General features: G+C 35.3%; 1 protein-coding gene across 7 annotated transcripts in view; it reads left to right on the forward strand.

Annotated features, from left to right (window-relative positions):
* Window positions 1-24,179, forward strand: part of Cntn6 (contactin 6) — a 291,448-nt gene that overhangs the window by 257,898 nt on the left and 9,371 nt on the right. For 5 of the 7 annotated variants that reach the window (XM_033757030.1, XM_033757034.1, XM_033757035.1 and 2 more), the window contains 8 exons: window positions 6,521-6,696; window positions 7,030-7,147; window positions 8,000-8,167; window positions 8,311-8,460; window positions 11,815-11,885; window positions 18,737-18,971; window positions 19,081-19,196; window positions 21,011-21,197. In XM_033757030.1, the coding sequence (XP_033612921.1) occupies window positions 6,521-6,696; window positions 7,030-7,147; window positions 8,000-8,167; window positions 8,311-8,460; window positions 11,815-11,885; window positions 18,737-18,971; window positions 19,081-19,196; window positions 21,011-21,197 (1,221 nt within the window). The remainder of the gene's footprint in view (window positions 1-6,520; window positions 6,697-7,029; window positions 7,148-7,999; window positions 8,168-8,310; window positions 8,461-11,814; window positions 11,886-18,736; window positions 18,972-19,080; window positions 19,197-21,010; window positions 21,198-24,179) is intronic. The other 2 variants (XM_033757032.1, XM_033757036.1) reach the window with 1 other exon arrangement.

Below are 24,179 nucleotides of genomic sequence, written 5' to 3' on the forward strand. Positions count from 1 at the left end.
ATGAATGACACATTTTTACCATTGCATGCTTTCTAGAAAAGTACTTAGAAATTACGATATGTAATAGTGCACTCGGCCATTGATAATGTGAACCAATCCCATTTTGTTGAAGGAAATCATGCATAATGATTCTGACATAAATTTTGATATAATTAGTTTTCATGTTTCTGGAGTGCTTATAACTAAATATGCATTCTAGAAATATTATTGACATTCATGATAACGTGAATTTGAAAAAGGCTGTTCATCAAAAATGTCATATATTCCACTAAACATTTCCTATACTTCTTAACCAATAAGATGGCTAGACAAAGCTGTTTGATATAATGATCTGTATTTAATTTACATAGATAGAAAATAGTAAATATTAAAATTATGAAGTTTTATGACCTTTTTATGAATTGTGTTATTTATCTTTAGGGTAATCTTCAAAAACATGTCAGTACTTTAGAAGCTAAGTGGAAAATATTACTTCCACTTCAGTATATATTTAATCTTTTTCTAACTTTTTAAAATTATTGTTATTGAAATTTGAAAATCCACACAGGATTGAGAAAAGAGTGCAAGGCATTCTTATGTACACATCACACACAGTTGACAATAAAGAGCACAAATCCAACTTTGCTTCGTCCATCCTCTCACCTACTTCCAATTATCCAGAGGTAAATCCTCTCCATCACACAACTTCATCCATAAAATTTCAGGATGTACTTTTAAAAGTTTGTGGAATCATTTAAACATAGCAGCAAAATTTGTTGTTCTCTTAAAATCCAAAGTATAAAATTTCCAAAGTATTTAGAGTTTACATTGTCATGAGTGTTTCAGATTTGTATATATAAGTATATGCTACCAATTTAGGAAAGCTTGAATGAAAAAAATGTTTATTTAATCTAAGAGTTTTTAGAGTGTTCTATATAATAAACCAGTGGATGAAATTCTAAACTAAATATAATCTACAGAAGCAATGACAGTTAACCTTGAAATTCCATGTTTATTTTTGAAGCATTACTAACCATAATATTTTAATCACTATGACTTTGTCCTGGGCCCACAGCATTGGGGAATTTGTAACAATAAATTCAATATCGTGTGGTTTTCCCTCAAATAGAAATTTCTGGTTCATGTACTGAGACTTAAGGCAACATTTTTCAAAACATGGTCCTTGGACTAACTTCACCAAATCAACTAGAGAAGCTTATTGAAAGAAAACATCCTAGGGTCCTCCCTACAGTTCTGAAGCAGTATTTCTGGTGGGAGCTAAGGAATTTACATGTTGAACAAATTTCTCCAGGAAATTCCTATACATACTGAAGTTTTAAAGCCCATAGACTGAACTTTCTACCAATACCTAAGAAATATGGAAGAAGAATAAAGGATATGAAATGGAAAGGAGTAAGTTATCTCTTTTTTGTTGTAACGTGGAGAAGCTTAATGAATCTAAACACTTCACCAGTGTTGGAATTTTGCATAGTCAGCTTCCCTCCTTTTTTATCCATTATATTTCAGGTCCTAAAAATCTCATTTACCTACTGATAGGTAGAAGTGTTTCAGTGTTCATGAGCTACCAGTTACTTCACCTACTCCATTGTAGGACATCCACACCTAGAAAAGGGGTAGATAACACACATGCGCATCCTCTACTCTGTGGCCTGAGTGGTTTGAAAAATGTCCCAGACACTTGCATTCCTTAAGAATATAAAATGTATGTAAAGGATGAATTAATGGACTAAACCAAAGCCCCGTTTTCTTTCCCCAAAGTAGCATCAAGCACTCGGTGTGTTTGTGCAGCTCCAGTATCATTTGCTTAGTCTCTGCATGTGTCATTTTGTCCCTCAGGGGGATTTGCTTTGAAGTCTGAGCTGGGCCTGTGAATGGTTTTAGAACTGAATTCTGGAGAGTAATCAGGGGGTCTCATGGCTGTCCCAAAGTTACCTTCAAAGGGTAAGCATTGGACTTAAAATGCTAAGACCAGGATAAGTTGGATAATGGTGTCAGGGCAAGAATAGCAGTTAAAAAGTCATCCAAGTGCGTTTGGCTCATCCACACAGGATCATACTCACAGGGAGAGCTATGTTCAGCTGATCATGCATCTCTTTCTGGTTAACACATCTGACCATGTAGAGCTATATTTTTGTAAGTATATCCATTTTTCACACTGTGCATATTGGTATGCCTATTTATTCCACTCTTTTACTTTCTGCTTCCAGTTACTCCCCATATTTTTCAGGAAAAACAAAACATTTCGTTTATTTGAATTTGATTGAGAAATAATCACTATATATTTATGTGATACAGTAGTCATTTGATGAGTAGTGATACAGTAGTATCATTTCAGTGATACATGTTTTCATTCGAGAATGATTTTAAGTGAAGCTAATTATATTTTACTTGACATATTTACTTTTTTTAAAAAAGGAAATATTAAATTGAGATCTCATGTACTAAATCCCAAGTAGAAACTATAGATTTTGAAATATAAATTACTATCAACTATAGGCACCATGCTGAAACAGATCTCTATGACTGTGATTCTTCCTGTCTAACTGAAATTTTGTACCCCTTGAGCAGCATGTCCTTATTCTTCATCTAGCTGGTCCCCAGGTCTTTTGTTACCACATTGTATGTATGCTATACTTCTATGTAAAGAGGCATTTTTTAATGTGACATCCAGGTTGGTTTTGTAGGGCATGTAACCCAATCAGTTACATAGGGCCGCTGTCACCTCAACATTCTTAGTCATTTCATCTCTCAACCTGTTATGTAAGTAAAGTTTAGTAGGATGGTGGAGCACAGGAGTGCATGGCAGTGTATGCACAAAGTTATGATTCAGCAGCTGCAGCCCCTGCACACACAGACACAGGCCTGGGAGCCTAACAGGCAGCATGCTCGCAAGCAGTTGGTGTAGTCTGCACCTTTGTGCCTGCAGACCTAATTGCAAACTGGGTGCTGGAGACCTAAGAGGTGATTCTATCCAGATCTGGGGCCACATAGATGGGGTTAAAAGTGGCAGCCACACACAGTGTGAAATAGCTAAAACTTGAAAACAGCTGAAATCCCCATCAACTGGAGACTAGATAAAGATGTTTTTTTCTTTTCTTTTTTTTTTTAATAAAATGGAGTACTCAGCCATAAAGAATGAGAATCTAAAGTCATTTCTAAGTAAATGGATGCATATTGATGCCATGCCCTTTAGTGAAATAAATAAGACACACATGTAAATACTGAATAGTTTCTCTGGTGTGAAAAACTAAACGTGTAGATAAGGATCAAAATGTATAATGATAATGTGAAATAGGAAGAAAAAGTCTAAAGGTGTAGGAGAAGTGGGAGGGGTAATGGAAAAGTGAGAAGGGAAAATTAAAAAATGTGAGAAAAGGGAAAATTGAAACAAAATTTTTGTAAATAGGGAAGGGTGAAGGGGGTGAAGGGAGGGCAGGGCTATGGGGAAAATATAAGAACCAAGATATATCATGTAACGGTATAAGATCTCAGTGATGAATGTAACTGTATCATATACCTAAAAGGTACCAATAAATTTAATGGAGAAAAAAAAGTGGCAGCCACAGCAACAGCACAAACAGTGATGGCAACAAAAGCTGCAAGTGAAGGAGGAACTCCAAAGGCAGTCAGCAGCTGGGGCCAGCTAACCCATCCGTCCCCAAAGGCTGTCCTGTGGCATTTACAGAAATACCAGCTATCCAGCCTGGTCACTGGGACAGAAACAATCTGTGTGCAAGCACTAAACTTTCTCACTAAGTTGTTACAAAACAGAAGCATGCTTTTCTGCTTGGACATGGACATTGCAATAAAGCACATCAGTTATTTAAAATCTTTAAAGAGTTTAGAATCTATAAATTTGAACATATTGCTGCAACATTTACAGCTAATGTCTACAAGCTTAGAAATAAAATTTTAATTTGGTGATTATTCCATGCAAGGGCAAGAACTATTTATATATGAAGCTTTAGGGGAAGACAATTAATAATGAATTTTTCCATGTAATGGAAAACAGAGCAGTGGAATGAATAGCAGGCAATTTGAATTCTGTACAAATTATGCAGCCATTTATGGTTTCATGTACAATCTCTGCAAATTACAACATATGTCAGAAAAACATTCTGTTATGTAGATTTACATTCAAAATTAAATGTGGACTTTCACAAGAAGTGTTATACATTGATAGATGAAGGGTTAATCTTTTTAGGGGAAAAAAATTGTTCCCTGGGAAACATTAGCTTTAAGTGCTCTAAAATTTATTTTTTGAAGTAGTTTATTAGAAATTAAACTAATTTTTCCAACTCTAAAACATTTGGTGAGTCCAGAGATAATTGTATTGGCAAAAAAGATCCTTTGAATACAAAAACTTAACAAAAGTATTTGTGATTTTGCATTTGTCAGGAATCACTAATATCATTTGCAATTATATCACTTGAAAATAAAGTTACTGAAACACACATTCTGATGGTCTCATAGGTAAATTTGCCAGAAAGCAAGTGAGAAAAACTTATCAATGAAAATATAATCCAACACAACATCACTTATTTTGTTTTATAAAATTATTATACCCAAAGCTTATATTTTGTTCTCTGTAAGTATATATAGTCACTCCTATATCAGTATCACTTTATTATTTTATTAGTAATAAATTATTTAAAGTAGAAACCTTTATATTTAATACCTTTAATGACACTTTTTTCCTATTTTTTTGCACAAGGCACCTCATTTTGCACTAGGACTTGCAATTCAATATCTGCCCTTAATGAAATCTAAGGCTTATATCTTGACTGTGACTATAATCTAGATTCATGTCTCCATGTTCTGTGTTGCTCTTTTCCTAGTCCTAGACTTTCCAGCAAAATGAGTGTTTTGCATTTATCCTTCTTCATTTATATTCTTTATAAATGCTCTTAGCAGTGTAGGAAATAGTTGCCTCTCAGTATTTCCTTTAGTTAATTCCTATTTTCTTCCTAGTTAGAACAGTGCTTTCTTAACAAACTGACACCTTATGAATTACCAATGAAACATTTTAATGGATTTACTTACTTCCAGCACAATTACCCACAAGCACTCCTCTACAGACTGAAGTCTGGGAAATGAGAAATCTTCCCATTTCATGCTGTATTTTTATATCTCCTTCATCGCTATATCTTGAACTCCAAGTAGAAGGTTTGCTATATGAAATGTGTTCAATAGATATGTTTTCAATGAACTAGTGAAAACATAACTATCATAAATTGTAATGCAAATATTTCTTATTCATGAAGTTTCAGTCATTGTTATAGTACTAACAGTGAGCTACATATATCATAAACAATGTGTCCAAAACTGTTACTATGTGGTTTCATAAATGGAAAGGGAGGCTGTTATTTTTAATGTTTGAAAATTATTTTAATGACATGATCTAAAACTTTAAATTAGGTTGGTGAGACTGTCCCAACTCATCCAATTAGTGAACTCATCCTCCTGTGAATGTAAATAATACATTAGTGATGCTTTTCAAAGAAACTATACGATAAAAATACTTTTCTTGAAATATTACATATCATCATCGTTTTTCCTGATTTGAGTAGAGAAATGTGAATAACAGTTGGAATTAAGAATGGAAATAGTCCATAAAACCCTTCTTCAAATTTCACCTTGGAAATGATTAGAAGAAAAGTATGCCTGCTGTAACGGAAAATATTCCCTAATAGGGAAATCATGGAGGCATATTTGATGAAGATTGAGTTTGCTCCATTATATTCATTTTTCCAAGTCTCACATTAATTTGTACATTAAAACCCCAAATTATTACTTAATTTCTACTCCTGTCTTTACTAAGAAAACAATTGAATTTTTAAGCATTCAAACAATAATTCAGCATTCTACTGGTAAAATGTAATGGTACACTTAGTTACAGTTTTTCTATTACTATAGTTAAATACTTGAGACTGGGTGCTGAATAAAGAAGAGAAAACTACTTGGTGCAATAAAAAACACTGTGAATGTTTAATTTAAAAAAATCACTTAGTATGGTGAAATATTGTTATTGATTCCCCTCAAAATACTTCCCCTTTCTTCGTACACACGGATCCTATTGCTCATACTACTTTCTGAAGCAGTTCTGGAAGTCTCTTTTTGTGAGCTTCTTTGCTTGTACTATCCTGGCTTCCTCAATGTCTGGAATTAATTCAAAACATTTACCTTATATGTCATTTAAATTTGAAGGAAGAGCCAGCAGGCACATAGTGCCAGATCCGATGAAAAAATGGATAAGGAAACACGGTAATATCATTACGATTTTGTTTTTTGATTGGATGGCATTCATTAGCTGCCTTCATCATATGTTTATTATACTTCATAGACATGGAAAAGGACTTCCAAAACTACTTCAGAAAGTAGCATGAAGAATGAATGGGATGTGTGTTTGAAGTTTGGGGGAGTATTTTTAGGGGGGTTAATGGCAATATTCAGATATATGAACTTTATATTCTAACATTTTTATAAACTTTAAAAACTAGTATATATGTTTTCTCAACAGAGAGGACTATCATTACTGTCCCACCTTCCAAAATGGATGTCACAGTTGGTGAGAGTATTGTCCTGCCTTGCCAAGTGTCCCATGACCCCACCATTGAAGTTGTATTTGTATGGTCTTTCAATGGAGATATCATAGATTTACAAAAACGAGCGGCTCATTTTGAAAGGATTGGAGGAGTAAGTAGCTGAGATTTTTAAGTGCTTAATAAAATGAATCAAGTCTTTTACATGAAACATCATCTTTTATAATTATTCTCCCTATCTTGCACAGATAATCATTGTCTGTTTATGGAAGTGCATCTGTTTTTGTTTCATGCCTTTTATAGATCTGGTTTCTATATGCAAGTATAATAGATTATAAAAGCTACCAAACAAGAGAAATGACAATAATCCTAGTATATCTTCTGATTTAAGACCTGACTTATATTTCATACTTATCCAGCTGTTTTAAAAAATTGGGACCTGCTGTGTGTGGTTATATTTTATTCCTTTCCCTCTTTTGAACTATAGGAATCTGTTGGGGATTTGATGATAAGAAATATTCAGTTAAGTCATTCAGGAAAATATCTATGCACAGTACAAACAACTCTAGAACATTTATCTGCTGCTGCTGACATCATTGTTAGAGGTAAACATAAATGGCGAAAAAGTCAACACATTTTTATTCACAACATAAAGTGTGGATATATAACTGACAGATCACTGAGGAAACAAATTACAATGAGATAAAATGAAGTAGATATTTTATTTTGTAAATTCTAATACTCCAGGGTACATGTTCTATGCATGTGGATCTGAATCGAGCAGTTTTGTCTGTGCAAAATGCTTGACCAGACTTGAAAAAGTGTCAGTCTCTAAACATGGACCATCATCTCATTCATAATAAACCATTCCTGTAACCGCAGAATAAACTCCACATGCACCTGGGTTCATCTGTATTCATTGCATTAACTTGTGTTAGACTTTTTTGGTTTTGTTTGTTTGTTTGGGATTTTTTTGAGATTTTTTTTTATTAAGTTTATTGGTGCAATTTAGATACGCATAATGATCACATTCATCATAAGGAATTTGTCCTTGAAATATGATGTATCTTGATTCTTGTTTTTCCCATTTCCCTCCCCTACCTTCAACGCTTTCCCTTTCTTATTTACAAAAACTTTGCTTCTATTTTATCTTTCTTTTCTCTTTTTTTTTTCTGTTGTTATTTTGAGAGAGGAATTAAAGGATGAAATTCTTGAAATGCACTCCATGTCAATCACCTCATGACTGGCATTTTATAGTCTCCAAAGGGAGCCTTTCTAAATTAATACTTTACTGTGTAAACTGAGTTAATAGGTCTTAATCTTTAGTGATGTGCTGCAGTTGCATTATTATCAATGTTTTGTTTTCCGTGCATACCAGGTAAAAATTAACCATCCCTGTCTGAAGTCACTTAATTTAAACATCTCCGATAGAGTCATCGTACAATATTTTTTTCAAGGTCCCCCAGGTCCCCCAGAGGATGTGAGAGTGGAGCATATTTCCAGCACTACCTCTCAGATAAGCTGGAGACCAGGCCCCGACAATAACAGTCCTATTCAGATATTTACTGTGCAGACTCGGACACCATTCTCTGTGGGTTGGCAAGCTGTTGCAACAGGTGACACAGGTGTTTTTGGAAAAAATTTTACTAATAATGCTTTTTAACTTCAATAATATAATGTTATATTTTTAAAATTTAACAATAATTTTCTACAATTATTTGTTTTTTACTAATGCCAGTTGATTGCCATAAACATCCCTTCTTTCTAGTTCCAGAAATTCTCAGTGGTCAGACATACAATGCAACAGTGGTTGGTTTGAGTTCGTGGGTGGAGTATGAATTTCGTGTTCTTGCTGGTAACAGCATTGGGATTGGAGAACCAAGTAAACCATCAGAACTGTTAAGAACTAAAGCATCAGGTAAGACATGAATGTTTCTTTAAAATGCAGATTCTTTAAGATACAATTCTTCACACACACCCAAAAAAAGGTGTTTTGAGTCTTTTACTACTTGAAGGTCAACACTGGAAGCAGTAAACAAGGCTGTCATTTGTCATGTTTTTATACTCGCAAAACAATTATATTTTCCTCACATAGTGGGTTGCATATGAGATTTTGACCTTTAAGTAGACATTGCAAAATAAGACTGTTACAGAAACTATATGTGCATCTTAGCTATTTTCTGGCCAAAATCCAGTTGAGAATCTGAAGGTTGGTGTGTAAGTGAATTATGTTAATTTCATTAAAACGTGATAGCCAAGAATTATTTGAGTGTCTGGTGCAGTCAGCCATACTTTTTTTTTCTTTTTATTGAGTTTATTGGTACAATCTAGGTATACAATACAATTACATTCATCATTGGGATTCTGTACCTTTACATAATAGGTCTTGATTCTCATTTTTTCCCCTTGTCCCTGCCCTCCCTTCATCCCCTCATACTTTTTTTTTTCATCTAACCTAGTAACAGCTTCATTAAACAAAAGTATAAATTCCTCCACTTGCAAATGAGGTAAATCTTGATCTCCCTTAACAGAAATGCTAACTGAGCGTCACCTGGTTCACTGAACTCTTTGCTCCACTCAGACTTTCACATCCGGGTACCATGAGATACGTTCGCAGTGTGCAGCTCCCCGAATTCATAGTCTCATTCCTGCGCATAAATGTAGGTCTGCTTCATTGTTGTTAGCTTAGTTCAGCAAACGCGAACTACTTCAGCAGAGTGTGAAAAACCATCAGGTGTCAACACTTCTTGGTATCATCCCAAAAGAATTAAAAGCATTGTACCAGCAATATATGAATACTTGTGTTAATAGCAGCATATTTTGTAATAGCTGAATCTTGGAAATAGCCGAAATGCCCATCACTGAATGAATGGATAAAGATGTTGTGGGGTTTTTTTTATACAACTGAATAATACTTAGCCATAAAGTAAGATAAACTTGATACATTTATAGGTAAATAAATGAACCTTGAGTCTATACTCATAAGTGAAATATATCAAACACACTTATAAATATTGAATTGTTTCTCTGGTGTGAGGAATCAAAAGTGTAAATAAAGACCAAAATGTACACTAGCTCAAATGGGAAGAGGAACTGGGGCGGGGGCAGGGAAGGAAGGCAAAAGAAAAAAAGGAGAAAAGAAGGAAAAGTGGAAACAAAGGTTTTGTAAATAGAGGATGAGGTCCTTTTTTCCCATTTCTAAATGTCAGTAATCTTATTAGGATCTTATGTATTATTGCAGATTATGCACACCAGAGAAACTATTCGGTATTTACACATGTGTGACTTATTTATTTCAATTAGGAGTATATCTTCAATATGTATCCATTTTCCTATGAATGAATCTATTTTCTCGTTCTTTATGGCTGAGTAATATTCCATTTTATAGAAAAACCACATCTTCTTTATCCAGTATCCAACGGATGGGCAAATGGGCAAATGGGCTCTTTGTAAGATTTAGCTATTACAAACTGTGCCGCTATAAACATGGGTGTGCATACTTCTCTGTGATATGATTCTTTTAGTTCTTTTGGAAAGATACCCAGCAGAGGGATGGCTGGGTCAAATGGAACCTCCAGTCCAAGCTCTTTGAGGTATCTCCATATTGATTTCCATAGTGGTTGCACCACCAGTCTGCACTCCCACCAACAATGGAGAAGGGTTCCGTTCTCCCTACAACCCTGCCAACATTTGTTATTGTGTGCTAAAGGTGTAGGGAAGGTGAGATGGGTAGGGGAAGGGTAATAAGGGAAAAGAAAAAAATGTAAGACAATGAAAAGATGGAAATAAAGTGTTTGTAGATCGGGAGGGGAGGAGGGGAGGGCAGGGGTAAGGGGAAAAAATGAGAATCAAGACCTGTCATGTAGAGGTACAAGATCCCAGCAATGAATGTAACTGTACTGTATCCCTAAAATGTACCAATAAACTCAAAGCTGAAAAAACAATAGAGGATGAGGGGTGAAAGGGAGGGAAGGGAATGGGAAAAAAAGGATCAATATATATCATGTACAGATACAAATGCCCTATGATGATTATGACCATTATGTATGTCTAAACTTAATTAATTAAAAACGAAAATAAATTTGTAAGCAGAAAATTTAAGGATAAATTTGAATATGCAATTGCATGTAAGATAGATGTCATTTTGAAAAATAGCGATCATATCACAATTTTGTTGATAGAATTAGACTTTGTATGAAATCAAAATAAACTAAATAAATGACATAGATTTCTTTAGTCTCTATGGTGGGGAAAATTTTTGAAATGATCAATTAAGCCTTACACATTTAAATACCCCAGCCTCCACCGATATTACCCATTTCCATCCACATCCCTAGATAATGGTCAGAGTCCCATATAAATAATTTCATGTAATTCACCATTATCACAGCATAGCCAGCAAGTTTATCCATTCTAATTGTATTTAGGATACTGTACTTTCACCACTGAATGAAGGTAATAATGTTTTTTTTTTAACACTTCCACATGTATGTAGTGAAGCCTCCTTCTTACTGTGTGTTTACACACTAGTAATTGTCAACAATGTTACAATTCACCTTGTATTATTATGTTACACTTGCCATCAGGAAGGTGTAGTTGAAGGGCATCTTTTCTAACTCATCATAATTATTAATTTCTAAATATTCTGTGACAGAGCCTTAGATCCAAGAGATAAAATACAAGGACTCTTCTTATAACTGCATCCTTTACAGAAGAAAACTCTGATTTTTCCCAAGTGTACGTCTAGAAGTCCCTCTTATCCTCACCTGCAAGATGTGACATTCAAACATAGGGTTTTCAAATAAAAATTAACTTTGAAGAATTTATTTTTAAATAGTAAAATGTGTTGATAGCCAATAAAGAGAAAGTTATTTTAGTTTGTGTATTGATAAAAATAATAATTAATATCCTGTCTCAGTAACTTGTTTACAACACAACTGTATAATTAGGCACTAAATCAGCAGTGTCGCTGTTACCATCTGAATGGAACATCATTTTGCCAATTAGCAGATGATGCATAATAATGTCAAATACATAATGTTACTCGATTTTTAATTAATTTTGGAGCCAGGGTGCTCATGTCTCAAACAAAACTGTGTCCTCTCTCTTAGAAATTTGGATACGTGTAAACATAATTTATGTTCATTAAAAATGCAAGACTCGCTCAGTGTGGTTGGGTGAGATTCTGAAATGTGAAATCCAAAAACAAATTACTCTTGATGAATACGTCCTTTAGTAATTTCCATCCCGCATCTCTCTTGGTTACTTTTAGCTCCTGTGGTGGCACCAGTAAACATCAATGGAGGTGGAGGAGGTCCTTATGAGCTCGTCGTTACGTGGGAGGTAACTTTCTGTCTAAATGAGTTATTTTGAAGGAAAAAGGTTTAGCTGACCAGAAGGAATACTGAAAAAAACGAAAAGATATGTTTGTTCACTACTGAGACTTTATAAAAGTACATGGTATAAAAATACAATGTCCTGATGATGAATTATTTAGGGTATTATTAGAACATTCTCATTTCTACTAAAGTAAGCATATGACTAACAGCACAATTTTCCCCCAAATATAAGGAAAATAACTTCAGTATCTATTTTGAACATTGGTCAGTAGAACTTTCATTATGACTGAATGATTTCAGCTTTGTTTTATTTATTATTTGTGGAACTGTTTTATCAAGAATGAGGTGAACTCCACACGATGCAGGCAAAACCAGCTGTTGTTTGCATACTGTTCTTTGCATGCTGACAACTTGTTCTTGCCTGCATCTGGAGAAGAGCTGAGGTACATGGACTCACTGTCCTGGTCAGCATGTGTAATACTAATGTGTAGGCTCATTTTTTTTTATGTATTTCAAATTTCATTCTTGTTTATCATGAAAAACTTTTGACTTCAAAGCAGTTTAAAGGTGCATGTCCCCAGTAGCTCAGGCCTGCCTAAGCCTAGAATTCTGTAGCATGAAAAGGAAAGTGCAGCCAGTTCTTCACCTTTTCTCCATTTCTTTTATCTTTCGATTTTTCTCCCTATTTCACTGTTACCCCTGTATACTCCAGAGTTGTGGAGGGTTGAGGTTGGAAAGAAAGGAAGAGGGTGAAAAAGAAGCTTGCTAATGATACGTTTGTAGATTGATTTCAGTGTGCCTCAAGCCAAACAAGTAACTGGAAGCTGGTATTTTGTAACATAAGTGTTTGGCTGCTTTAGAGGGATGATCGCTGCGAGATCTCTTACTGGAGAACCGCAGTTACAATTCTTTGATACAGATCCAGCTGACTGCTGCAGAATAACCTCCGTTTCTAGGCTCTGGTAGTTGTGTTCAGATTTTCTGTCCTCTAGGTAGTTTTACCGGACAGAATCCTTTTCAAGGCTCCTCACAGATGGTCTCGTTTGAGGGTTCTACATTTGCTCTCAGTCAGAAACCATCTTTATTCTGTGTTTGGTCAAAAGTCAGCAACAGGCCCACTTTGCTTCTGTCTGCACTCTGCCACAAAAGGCCGTTCACATCTCTCTACTGTACAAATTTCTCAGGCATTGTCAGTTAAGAGAACCTACATCTTCTGAATTCCAGAAAATACCGAATATATGGTTCTTTCTGAATCCTGATTTGCATAATGTTGAGGGAAGAAGCACCTCTTTCTCTTCCCATTGGTGGAGAAGTAGAAGCCCATAGTATTTTTCTATAATTCTCTTAATATACTTTAATACTAATATCTGTGAGTAAACTTAGACTCCCCTTACATACATTTATTTGTCGTGGGTGGTAGGTGATATTTTACTAAAGTAAACCTTTATATAAAATTGTTCGGTGTCTCTCTTTAGCATGCATGGTAATCCACACCTTTGTTGTCAACTTGGCTCCCAGTATATGGACACACACAAACACATGCACATGCAGATTGATTGATTTATTGATTGATTTTAGTGTGTTTTTTTTAAGTTATTGTTTGTTAGGTACTAGGATTCAACCTCAGAACCTTGTGTTTGCAAGACAGGAGTGGTGCCACTAAACTAAATCCCCAGCCCAAAGTGTTCATTTATTAATAGGCGTTTTAGGTTCACAGAACACTTTTGAGAAAGACACATAAGAATCTCATATAATGCTTGCTTCTCATACTTACAGCCCCAACCTGTGCGCGGTGTGCCCCGAGAGAGTAGCACATTTGTCAGGATGGGTGACCGTATGCCAGCACATCATTATTACTTGAAGTTCATCAGTTGCATTAGGGCTCACATTTTGTTATATATTCTTCAGTTTTAGACAAATGTACGCTGACATTTGACATTCAATGTGACTACTGTTGGAACTATCACATACAGTATTTTCATCACTTTCAAAGTCCTTTTAACCGGGAGTGATGGCACACGCCTATAATCCCAGCACTCAGAGGCTGAGGCAGGAGGATCGCTGTGAGTTTGAGACCAGCCTGGGCTACATAGTGAGTTCCTGGTCAGTCTCAACTACATAGTGAGACCCCATCTCGAAAAACCAAAAAAAAAAAAAAGTCCTTTTAAAAAGTCCATTCTTTTCTCCTGAACTCCTGGTAACTGATGATCTTTTTCACTATCTCCATAATTTTGACTTTTCCAGAATGACATAGAACATAGCTAGAATCGTACCCTATGAAGACCAGAGTGCCTTATTTCACAGAGTATATGCATTCAAGTTTCTCCCGTGCCTCCATGGTTTGATAGATCCTTTCCCTTAACTGTGAATAATATTCCATTTTCTGAATATCCAAAAGTGCTTTACCCATTCACTTCTGGAGGAACTTCTTGGTTGCTTCCCTATTTTGACAGTTCTAAATGAAGCTGGCATAAACATCTATAAACAGGTTGTTGTATTCTCAGAGACTTTTACTTCATTTGGTGAATACCAGAGTATAAATGTTGGGCCATGTAGTAAGAGTATGTTTAAATTCACAAGAAACTACTAAATTATTTTCCAAAGTGTCTGTACCATTTTGTCTTCTCACTAGAAATGAATCAGAGTTCTTGCTACTCTACATCCTCATCAGAGGTTTGGTGTTATCAGACTTATGAATTTTGATTGTTCTTCTAGTTCTATAATAGCAATGTGTCCAAAGTCCTTTATGATAATTTTCATACTGTCAAAAATATCCATTTCATTGGACCTTTCAATATTATCTCCAAAAACAGGTGATCGTGGGTGTTTTCATTGGTTATTGAGAGAGAGGTCTGATAATTAGGAGAATGGTTCTCATTGGGGAACAGGTCTAACTTTATCCTGAGGGAATGCTGTACAGTGACTGGGGTCAAGGGTGTGGGGGATGGAGGATGAGGCTAGTTACAGCCTAAGACAGCGCTAAACATCCTACAGTGCCCAGGACAGCCCACGTCAAGGGTTTATCCAGGCCAAAGTGTTAATAATGACACCAAGGTTGGCAAATTCTGTTTCAGGAATATGGTTATTCAGTGGATTTGCTTTACTTCTCACAAAATTCTGAGAGAGAGAGAGAGAATCATTAACCATGTTTATATGAAGAGAAGCTGGAAAACAGATGTTTTCTCAAAGATATAAGTGATTCAGATACCAGGTCTTTTAATGCTTTAAACATCATTCTTGCTTCTGGATGTGTTGATTCATATGAACGTTGTGGGGCCACCGTACTTCCTGGAATGTGGTCCACCCTTCCTATGCATTCAATGAATGAAAGGGTGCATATTCAGAGAGCTGGAGCTCTCAGAAGCCTGAGAAGGAGAGAATCCGCATTTGTGGAGCATTTCCAGCTTTTAAGTGCTGCACCTAATATTTAATTTTTACATAGTCTTCACAACAATACTCGGAGGTGGGTAACACCACTTTGGGGTAAGAAAACTGAAGCTTAAAAATGGACTGAGAAGTATGTGAACACAGGCCTATACTTTGTCCTGGATTAGAATTTGTTTCATGTTTTGTTTTGTTTTTTAACATTTCCTGAATTAGAAATCTAATTGTTCTCACACAGTTTGATGACTCAGGTTGACCAAAGTCTTTGCCTTAAAAGTAAGTAGTCATATTATTCCTGATATTCTGTACATATTTTCTCTGAAACACTAACTCTCAAGTGCATCTAGGAAGAGAATTCTTCTTTATTTGATGGCAAATGAGTTATTTAGTTTCCAGTGTTTTTCAAATGTTATAGAAGCATTTTCATCATAATGGAAGGGAGTGGTTGTTTTACTTCATACTTTAATTTTCTCCTCCACAGTCAGAAATTTCTAAAGGTCAGTTGATAGTTAAGTATATACAGTCAGTAAGGGAAAGCAGGAATTCCATGCATATTTCTTTGTAAGTAATTAGTGTTTGGTACATTCCAAAAGTTTGATATCATGCCTAAGGTATTAGAAACAAAACACATAAACACAGAACACACAATACTGTGTATTCAGATTTTACACTCCCAGTCACTTCCAACTTGGAGGGCTTTGTGGAGAATATATCATAAAATACATCCACTATACACACACACATACACACACACACATACACACACATATTGTATATCATATATATAATATAGCATATATGTGATATATATATAATAGTTATTGTAAAGTAAGAGACAAAAATTATAATGGGAGCTGGCTTACCTCCTGTAAGGGGCCAAATAGTGAAAATATTTATTCTTGTAGGCTGCATGACTTCTTTCTTACTTTTCACTTTATTATCATAGTTCAATACACTACATATACAAGAAATAGGTGTGGATATGTTCCTAAACTCCTTATTTTCAAAATCAAATTGTGTGCCAGATTGGCTAGAAAACTATTTTGCTGAGCCCTGGTTCATAATAAAGATTTAGTTCTTATAAACACTGTGGCTGATAATTATGTTATTAGTCTTTTATTAATTTTAATAAATGTACCTACCTGTAGAATCTGAATTTCTTATTGCACTGAAGCACTTTCTCTGCTTAAAGAAAGAAAATGTATTTCTGTCCATCTCAATCAGCTAGGTAGATTTCTTCTTTCTTCTTGGTCTGTTTGTATGAAAAGACTAAAAGGTAGAACCTAAATAAGTCTCTTTTGTTCCATGTAAACTAAACAAGTTGGAATCAGATTTCTCTTGAGAGAACACCATGAAACACTACCTGTACTCGAATCACAAAAAAGGAAGTTGTCTACATATCGGGATGAACTAAGCATAGTGGTTACATCTGAGATAAAAGAAGCATCAAAAAAAAAAGAATCAAACGCTATAGCCATTTGCTTAAATTCTCCCACATATCTTGCATATAATTTAAAATTAGTTCTTTTAATATGTGCTTTCCTTTAAAAATGAAGAGAAGCACTAATACAAGGAAGCATTGCCTTTCCTGGATTTCAGAAAAATGCTATTTTTCCCTCCTCTTCTCACACTCTGCATTTGTTAGACTGTTCCACATGGCAAGACATGGAGACCAGCTCAGGTCACGTCGGTTAATGGGGACTTATTTTGAAGTTATATGGAAAGTAATAAGGACATGAAAGAGTCCCTGAAAGCAAGCAGGCAGGTCAGATGCAGAACCAAAACATCGTTCATCATCGTTCCACACACAGGAGCCTTAGCAGCTCTAGCTGACTCTCAGCTATACTTGGAACGCCCCTCCTCACCCTAGCATTAATAGTCCCTCGTGCCTCTGAGTCAGTCCTTCCCATTTCCTTTACAGTGTACTTTTTTTTCAGCTTTAATTGAGTTTATTGGTACATTTTAGGGATACAGTACAGTTACATTCATTGTTGGGATCTTGTACCTCTACACGACAAGTCTTGATTCTCATTTTTTCCCCTTACCTCTGCCCTCTCTTCATCCCCCCCTCCGCTCCCCACCTACAAACACTTTATTTCCATCTTTTCATTCTCTCACATTTTTTTCTTTTCCCTTTTTGTTCTTCCCCTATGTATCCCATCTTCCCTACACCTTTAGCTCCTTTCTTCCCATTTCTAAATGTCAGTAATCTTGTACTTTTAATTTTTTACTCCGCTACTTAGCTAAATTCTATCTCCTCTCGCTCTCTTAGAGTTTCAGTTTCTTCTATTTTCTACTTCCCCAGTTCCCTTTCTACTACATCTTTTCTACTGATTGTTGGATCCGTGCTTACCTGTTACTCCCCTCTTCTCCTCCTGTTTCAGTTGTAAACTCTCTAGGTAAGAGAAATTGATTTGGTTTTATCTATCATAGAATACAAGACTGACTCTGCACCAGAGCACCACATAGATAGTGACCAAGATGGTGCCTTTGATTCTGTGCCTTTGCTTGCATAACCCAATGTTGTCCAGATGATAGGATAATGTGATACAGTAAATGGACTCCAATGAATAAGTAAAATGGGATTGCAAGCCTTAGAGAACCAGAATATTAATTCCTGTCAGGTATACACTGATTAGCCTATCAAATCACTTAGAACACACAGAAATTTTTCCTTTGGAAAAACCAAATAAATCCCATTGATTTTTAAATTTTAAATGTGTTTATTATACTCAAGTGGAATGTTTGTCTGAATTCAAGCACACATTTATTCTGTTTATGTGATAAATATTTTTTCATATCTGCAATAACACAGGAAAACGTATCTGTTTTGCAATTTTAATATTTCTAAGCTTAAATGTATTTTATACAGTTTGATCCGTGTAGGAATTTGCAACTTTTTATGTCTGTAAAAATGCACACTAATGTTACTACTAATGAAGATATATGCTTTTAAAGTGACAAGAGGCTGTTTATGGTTTTTTTGTATGTGTGTGTGTGTGTGTGTGTGTGTGTGTGTGTGTGAAATGTTCTATGTGTTAAGACGCATTTCACAAGAATTCCTTGAAAATATTGTGAAAGCAAAACATATCTACCTTTAGAATAGCTGATAAGTTGATATTTTGCTGAGTTTAAAAATTAATGAAAAATTACATTTTAGCTTGTAAATCTTGCAATCTTATAAATCATTTTGTTATTGTAATTTATGAATGATCAAGGAAAGATATATAAATATGTAAAACCTGTTTTTTATTTCTATTTAAAAGCTTTAATTACTTTTCTGGGTATCTTTCATTGGGATCATTTTCCTAATTAGCAATTCCAAACAAAAATACTCTTTGGTATTTCATTAAAAAGGATAAATATCCATATTTGTCTGTGCAGAAAAAATGGCAGGTAATCAATAAATATTATAACAGCTCAATGAAATACTTTTGCAAATACTCAGTGATTTATTGCCTTCTCCCCAAGTCAATTCCAGAAGAACTACAGAATGGAGAAGGATTTGGATATATCGTCATGTTTCGGCCCGTTGGCTCTACGACTTGGACCAAGGAAAGAGTAGCACTTGTAGACTCATCAAGGTTTGTTTACAGAAATGACAGCATCGCGCCTCTCTCTCCCTTTGAAGTCAAAGTGGGTGTATACAATAACGAAGGAGAAGGACCCCTGAGTACCATGTCCATTGTCTACTCCGGAGAAGATGGTAAATTGTTTTCAACCCTGAAGTGGATTTCCTGAGACTTTGCACATTTTGCATGCTGTCTTCCTTGCACTCCTCTGTTAAAGATAGTTATGTCTTTTCTGGGTGGTAGAACCTCAGTTGGCCCCAAGAGGAACATCTGTGCAGAGTTTTTCTGCTTCTGAAATGGAAGTCTCCTGGAATGCTATTGCCTGGAATAGAAACACTGGAAGAGTGTTGGGCTATGAGGTAATCTATGTTACCTTTACTTTCCCTTATGTTTGTGCCAGCTCACCATACAATAACTCCTGTGCAGTACTCCTATGACACCGAACTGATGCTTAGAATGTAGCAATACATACCTGTGTAGGCAGCTTTTCACTACTGTAACAAAATACTCAAAAATATTTTCTATTACAGTTTAGAAGGTCTTGGGCAATGTTGGTTGACCATTGTTGCTTGACTCCCCAGGCACAGTGGGCAGTCAGTACTGTACATCATGCTGGGAGCATGTAAACAGAAAGTTGCTCACCTCATGGCAGCCAGGAAGAGAGAGAGACAGGAAGGGACCAGTGTCCCATTATCTCTTTAAAGGGGATGTCCCCAGTGACCTAACTTCCCTTCACTAGGCCTCAGCTTCAGAAATTTCACCCACTTCCCAACAGTGCCATGGGCTGGAGACTCAGCCTCCAGTGTGTTTTGGGAGAACATCTCAGATCCAAACTATAGCATTATGTAAAGCTAACAAGAAAAATGAGAGGAATGCAATCTTTTCAGATAATCGTTATCAAGTTAAATGACTACCATTTTTCAAGGCACAGAGTTTCAGTTAAGATGAGTAAGCTTTAGAGATCTGTTCTACAGGGCACCTATTATTAAAAATAATACACTAAAATTTGTTAAGAGAATAGACATAATCTTAGCTGTCCTAACCCCACAAGGTTTTTTTTTTAATGGTCAAGAAATTATCATTTTTAATTATTCAAACTATAGTCATTGTGTTTCTTGGGCAGAAGTAAAGTGTAATCCTCAATAGTCTTGAAACATAGAAGAATTTTACTAGGAAACCTGCTCTGTGAATTGCAGTATGGCTTAAAAAGATGTAATTATCTAGGAAAAAGGAGGTAATTGATAAGAAGAATCCTAGATTCAAATTAATCTGCTCCTTTGAGTCTATATAGAATGACATAAATCGCATTTAGAGGTTTTGTTATTACAAAGTTAAGGGATGAGATGTATAAAGGAAAAGTCATTAATCACTGATTGTTCTTCAACTTGAAAATTCAGTGATTCATAACAATGAGTAAGTATAGCTTACTGTGTTTTGCAGTTAGAATAATAGTTTTATTTAAACATCTTTAATTTTTCCTTGCACTTTTTTTCTTTCTACATGAATCCTCTGATAAACACAATAAAAGCTTAAAATCATATGAGAGGCATCTTTGTTATTCTATGCCTAGAATGCCATACTTTTTAACTGAAAGCTGTTTATTTCTCAAAAGTTAGATAACCATCTCCTCTTCCCCTGAATGCTTTTCTAGTTAATGTTGTCTTTCTTCAGATTTTTACTGCATTTTTTTTCTGTATCATTTCTTTGCAAACAATTCTACACTTTCTTTTCACATTTCTATTCTAACCTCCAAGCTGGATCGTAAAAGGTTTAAAAGCAGGTAGTACATTTTACTTTCTTTTGTCCATTTTAATGTGTCTAAAACAATGCTAACACATGCTAAAGAATTAGTATAAGTTGAATTATTAGTTAACCTGTGAGCCAAATAACTGTGAAGGAAATGGCAACAGCAAAATATTATTATTAAAGTCCTTGATTGATGTCACAAAATTTATTTTGTTTTGACTTATAGTATACACTGTGTTAAAGTTTATAACCTTTAGAAAGTTCTAGAAATATCTTATTTTGGTAATTTAAAAGCCCACACTCTCTAGTTTTCATTGAGAATGTATAATAACATGCTGTATTTTTTATTTCCTTCCTGTAAATATTAGACTGGTTATTTTGTGGTTGTGGTACAGCTATTATTTATTTTTGCTTTTTTAACAATCAGGTATTATACTGGACAGATGACTCCAAGGGATCCACAATTGGTAAAATTAGAGTCAGTGGAAATGTTACAACCAAAAACATCACAGGGCTGAAAGCTAATACAATTTATTTTGCTTCCGTGAGAGCTTACAATACTGCTGGGACAGGGCCCACAAGCCTCCCAGTCAATGTCACCACCAAAAAGTCACGTAAGTATACATCATACTCCAGGGTCCAAGAGTCATCTACAAATAGCACCAGGATGATTATACTGCTTGTTCTGTTAGTTGGTTTCTACCTCAGTTATAGAAAGTTATTGAAATCTTCAGGTGCCAACCAAAATAAATTTCTTTTGAGCTTTCCAGAATTCCAAAAGAGGAAGTGTGGAGTATTTAGATGAAAGAAGATATAATGCTTAAAGACAATGTCTCTAATGCCCTTCCCAAAACTGAGTTTAAAAAATGACCTCGCAATCCTAGGAACATTAGTTAGGAGGTTACTTAATCTTTCAGTCTCAGTATCCTCGCCTGTAAAATGAGAAATAAATAAATGCATAAATGTATAACTCTTCATAGAGTTTTGTCCAAGATTAAAAGATATAATTAATAACAAATGAATATGTTAAGGTAAATGCTGAGTAAATGAGTTTTTGTTTTGTCTTGTTTATTATTTGAAACTAGACATTTCCTTCTAGGATATCTTGCAGGGTACTGGAGAGCCCTTTTATCTCAGGATGAACTCTTCTGCTCCTTCTTATCTCCCTTGATAATTATCAGGTGTCTTTTACATATTGAGGTTCTACTAAATATAAGATGATCATTGATTTTTTTTTTGAAATGTGTAATACTTAACTGTCTTAATGCCTTTATATCACATTATAGTAACTTTTTTGTTGCTGGGACAAAAATACCTGACACCCACAACTTAAAGGAGGGAACGTTTATTTCAGCTCACAGTTTATAGGGATTTTATCCCATAGTAGGCTGGATCAGAGGCAGGCCACCAGGGCAGAGGGGCATGGCAGAGGAGAAATCATCCATGGTAGAACCGGCAACAGGCAGCAATCAGCAAAATTCCCTTTCCTTTTTATCTCACCCAAGCTATAAGCCTTTAGGGTGGTGTCATCCAGATCCAGGGTTGGGTTTCCATTATCCACACACAGATTGTGATGAATCAATTTAGTCATCACACACTCTTATTTTTGGTACCAGGGATCGAACTCTGGACCTTGTGCTTGCCATGCAGGAGGTGGCACCACTGAGCTACATCCTCAGCCTATAACACACTCATAACCCAAGTATCACACACCCTAATCCAGCATCACATGCCCATGATCTAGCCACCTTCCAAAAGACCCACCTATGAGCACAGTTGGCTTTGAGGGGACATCCAGTTACAAGCCATAACACAATGTGTCGGACAATTTAGATAATGTGGTGATTGTTGTTACCTTTAGTTCTGAGTCTTGGATTATCCACATAATGCAGAATATGAGACATAATGATAACTAGGCAAAGGTCTTATTATCTATGACTTAGTAGCTGCAGAATGCAGAATTTGTGTTTTGTGATTGCTTAATGTTTATATATTACTTATATAATATAAACAAATATAAATTATGCATACATTATCGGGCAGCTGATCTGATAACTGCAATGCTTAGTAGATGACCAGTGGGTAGTTAGTGCATATAACATGGAAACAGAGGACGAAGGGGTGATTCATGTCTTAGGTGGTTCAGGGCAGGGCAACAGGAAATTGCAGTACTCACCAAAGCATTCAATTAAAAATTTATGATTTGTTTATTTTTGGAGTTTTCCATTTACTATTTTTACACTGTGGCTGAACATGGATTAACTGAAACAATAGAAAGTTAATTGTAAAGGGGAAACTATGGCAGTTGCTGAAAATGGAGAAAGACTAAGACATAAATCCACTGCCATTAATAAATAGGAAAAACCTAGATTGCCTAGTAAACAATGTATTCTTGTTGCTATTTTACACTGAATAAGAATGTGTGGTTGAGAAGACCTTGATAATATAATAGTGATGAAGGTTTTTTTCCCTTATGCATATATTCATCATGCTTGAAAAGAATTCAAAGATCAATTTAGTTAGAATGCCTTCGATTAAATGGATGATCCAGTTGTATGTGCTCCATCAGAGCAGTTTCCAAGACTTGTGTACCAATTCTGGGCATATCACTGACTCCTGACATGAAACAGAACAAGACATTGCATTTTTATGCTTTAAATTTTTTTATCTGTTACCTAGAAATTTTCTCTGCTCTTACTCTCTTCCTAAATTATCCACGAAGCAAAAATGAGATGCTGAACATAAGAGCATCTTGGAAAATACAAAGTGCTACAGAACTGCCATGAAGCAAAGAAATGAGCACAAGTCTTTCTAGGGGGTGGGTGGTGATTATGAACTCAAAATTATTGAACTAGCTCTGCTTCAGTTCTCTGAGTTTGAGGCAAGCTGGCCTCTAAATCATTCTCAAGAATGATTCAGATGTAGCTCTATTGCTCTTATTTTATTCCAAGTGGACTGACTCAGTGAAGTCATTGCTAGATACCTGTGTATGTGATTTGTTTCTGTGGTCCTCTGAGGAGTAGTCAAGACTTTTTCAGCTAATCTACAAATCTGGATGGAAATCTCAAATCAGTCAGTTTTAAGATTGCCCAAACATTTATTTCTAACTGATTGAGAGGTGCTGAAGTCACAATAACTCCATGTGTAATTCTGTTTCTATCTCTGTCAAAATCAAGATAGATTGGAAATGTGTAGCAATAGTATTTTTTAAAATCCACAAATTTGTATAGTGATAGATTGACACAGCTTTTGTGCAGTTATTCAGCCAAGACTCGGGTCAGGCTTTTTTATACATTAATCTCATTGACCAGCCTAAGGTGGATTGAAACCTGAAAAATTTACTTTTATATATATAAATTTACATATATATATATATATATATGTGTGTGTGTGTGTGTGTGTGTGTGTGTGTGTATATATGTGTGTATGTCGAATACATATATAAAACCTTAACAAATTTCTTCACCATTGATTACATGTGAAACCTAATTTAAATGGGAATTAGTCTGTGCTAGTTTGTGTTAACCCATTTCATGTATTTAAACAGAAAATTCTGTTTTTGACATCAAGTTGGTTTAGTTGACTTACCTGGTCCT

Source organism: Fukomys damarensis, unplaced genomic scaffold (assembly GCF_012274545.1).
Source record: "Fukomys damarensis isolate Sample0158 unplaced genomic scaffold, DMR_v1.0_HiC HiC_scaffold_28, whole genome shotgun sequence".
In the NCBI taxonomy this organism is placed as follows: domain Eukaryota; kingdom Metazoa; phylum Chordata; class Mammalia; order Rodentia; family Bathyergidae; genus Fukomys; species Fukomys damarensis.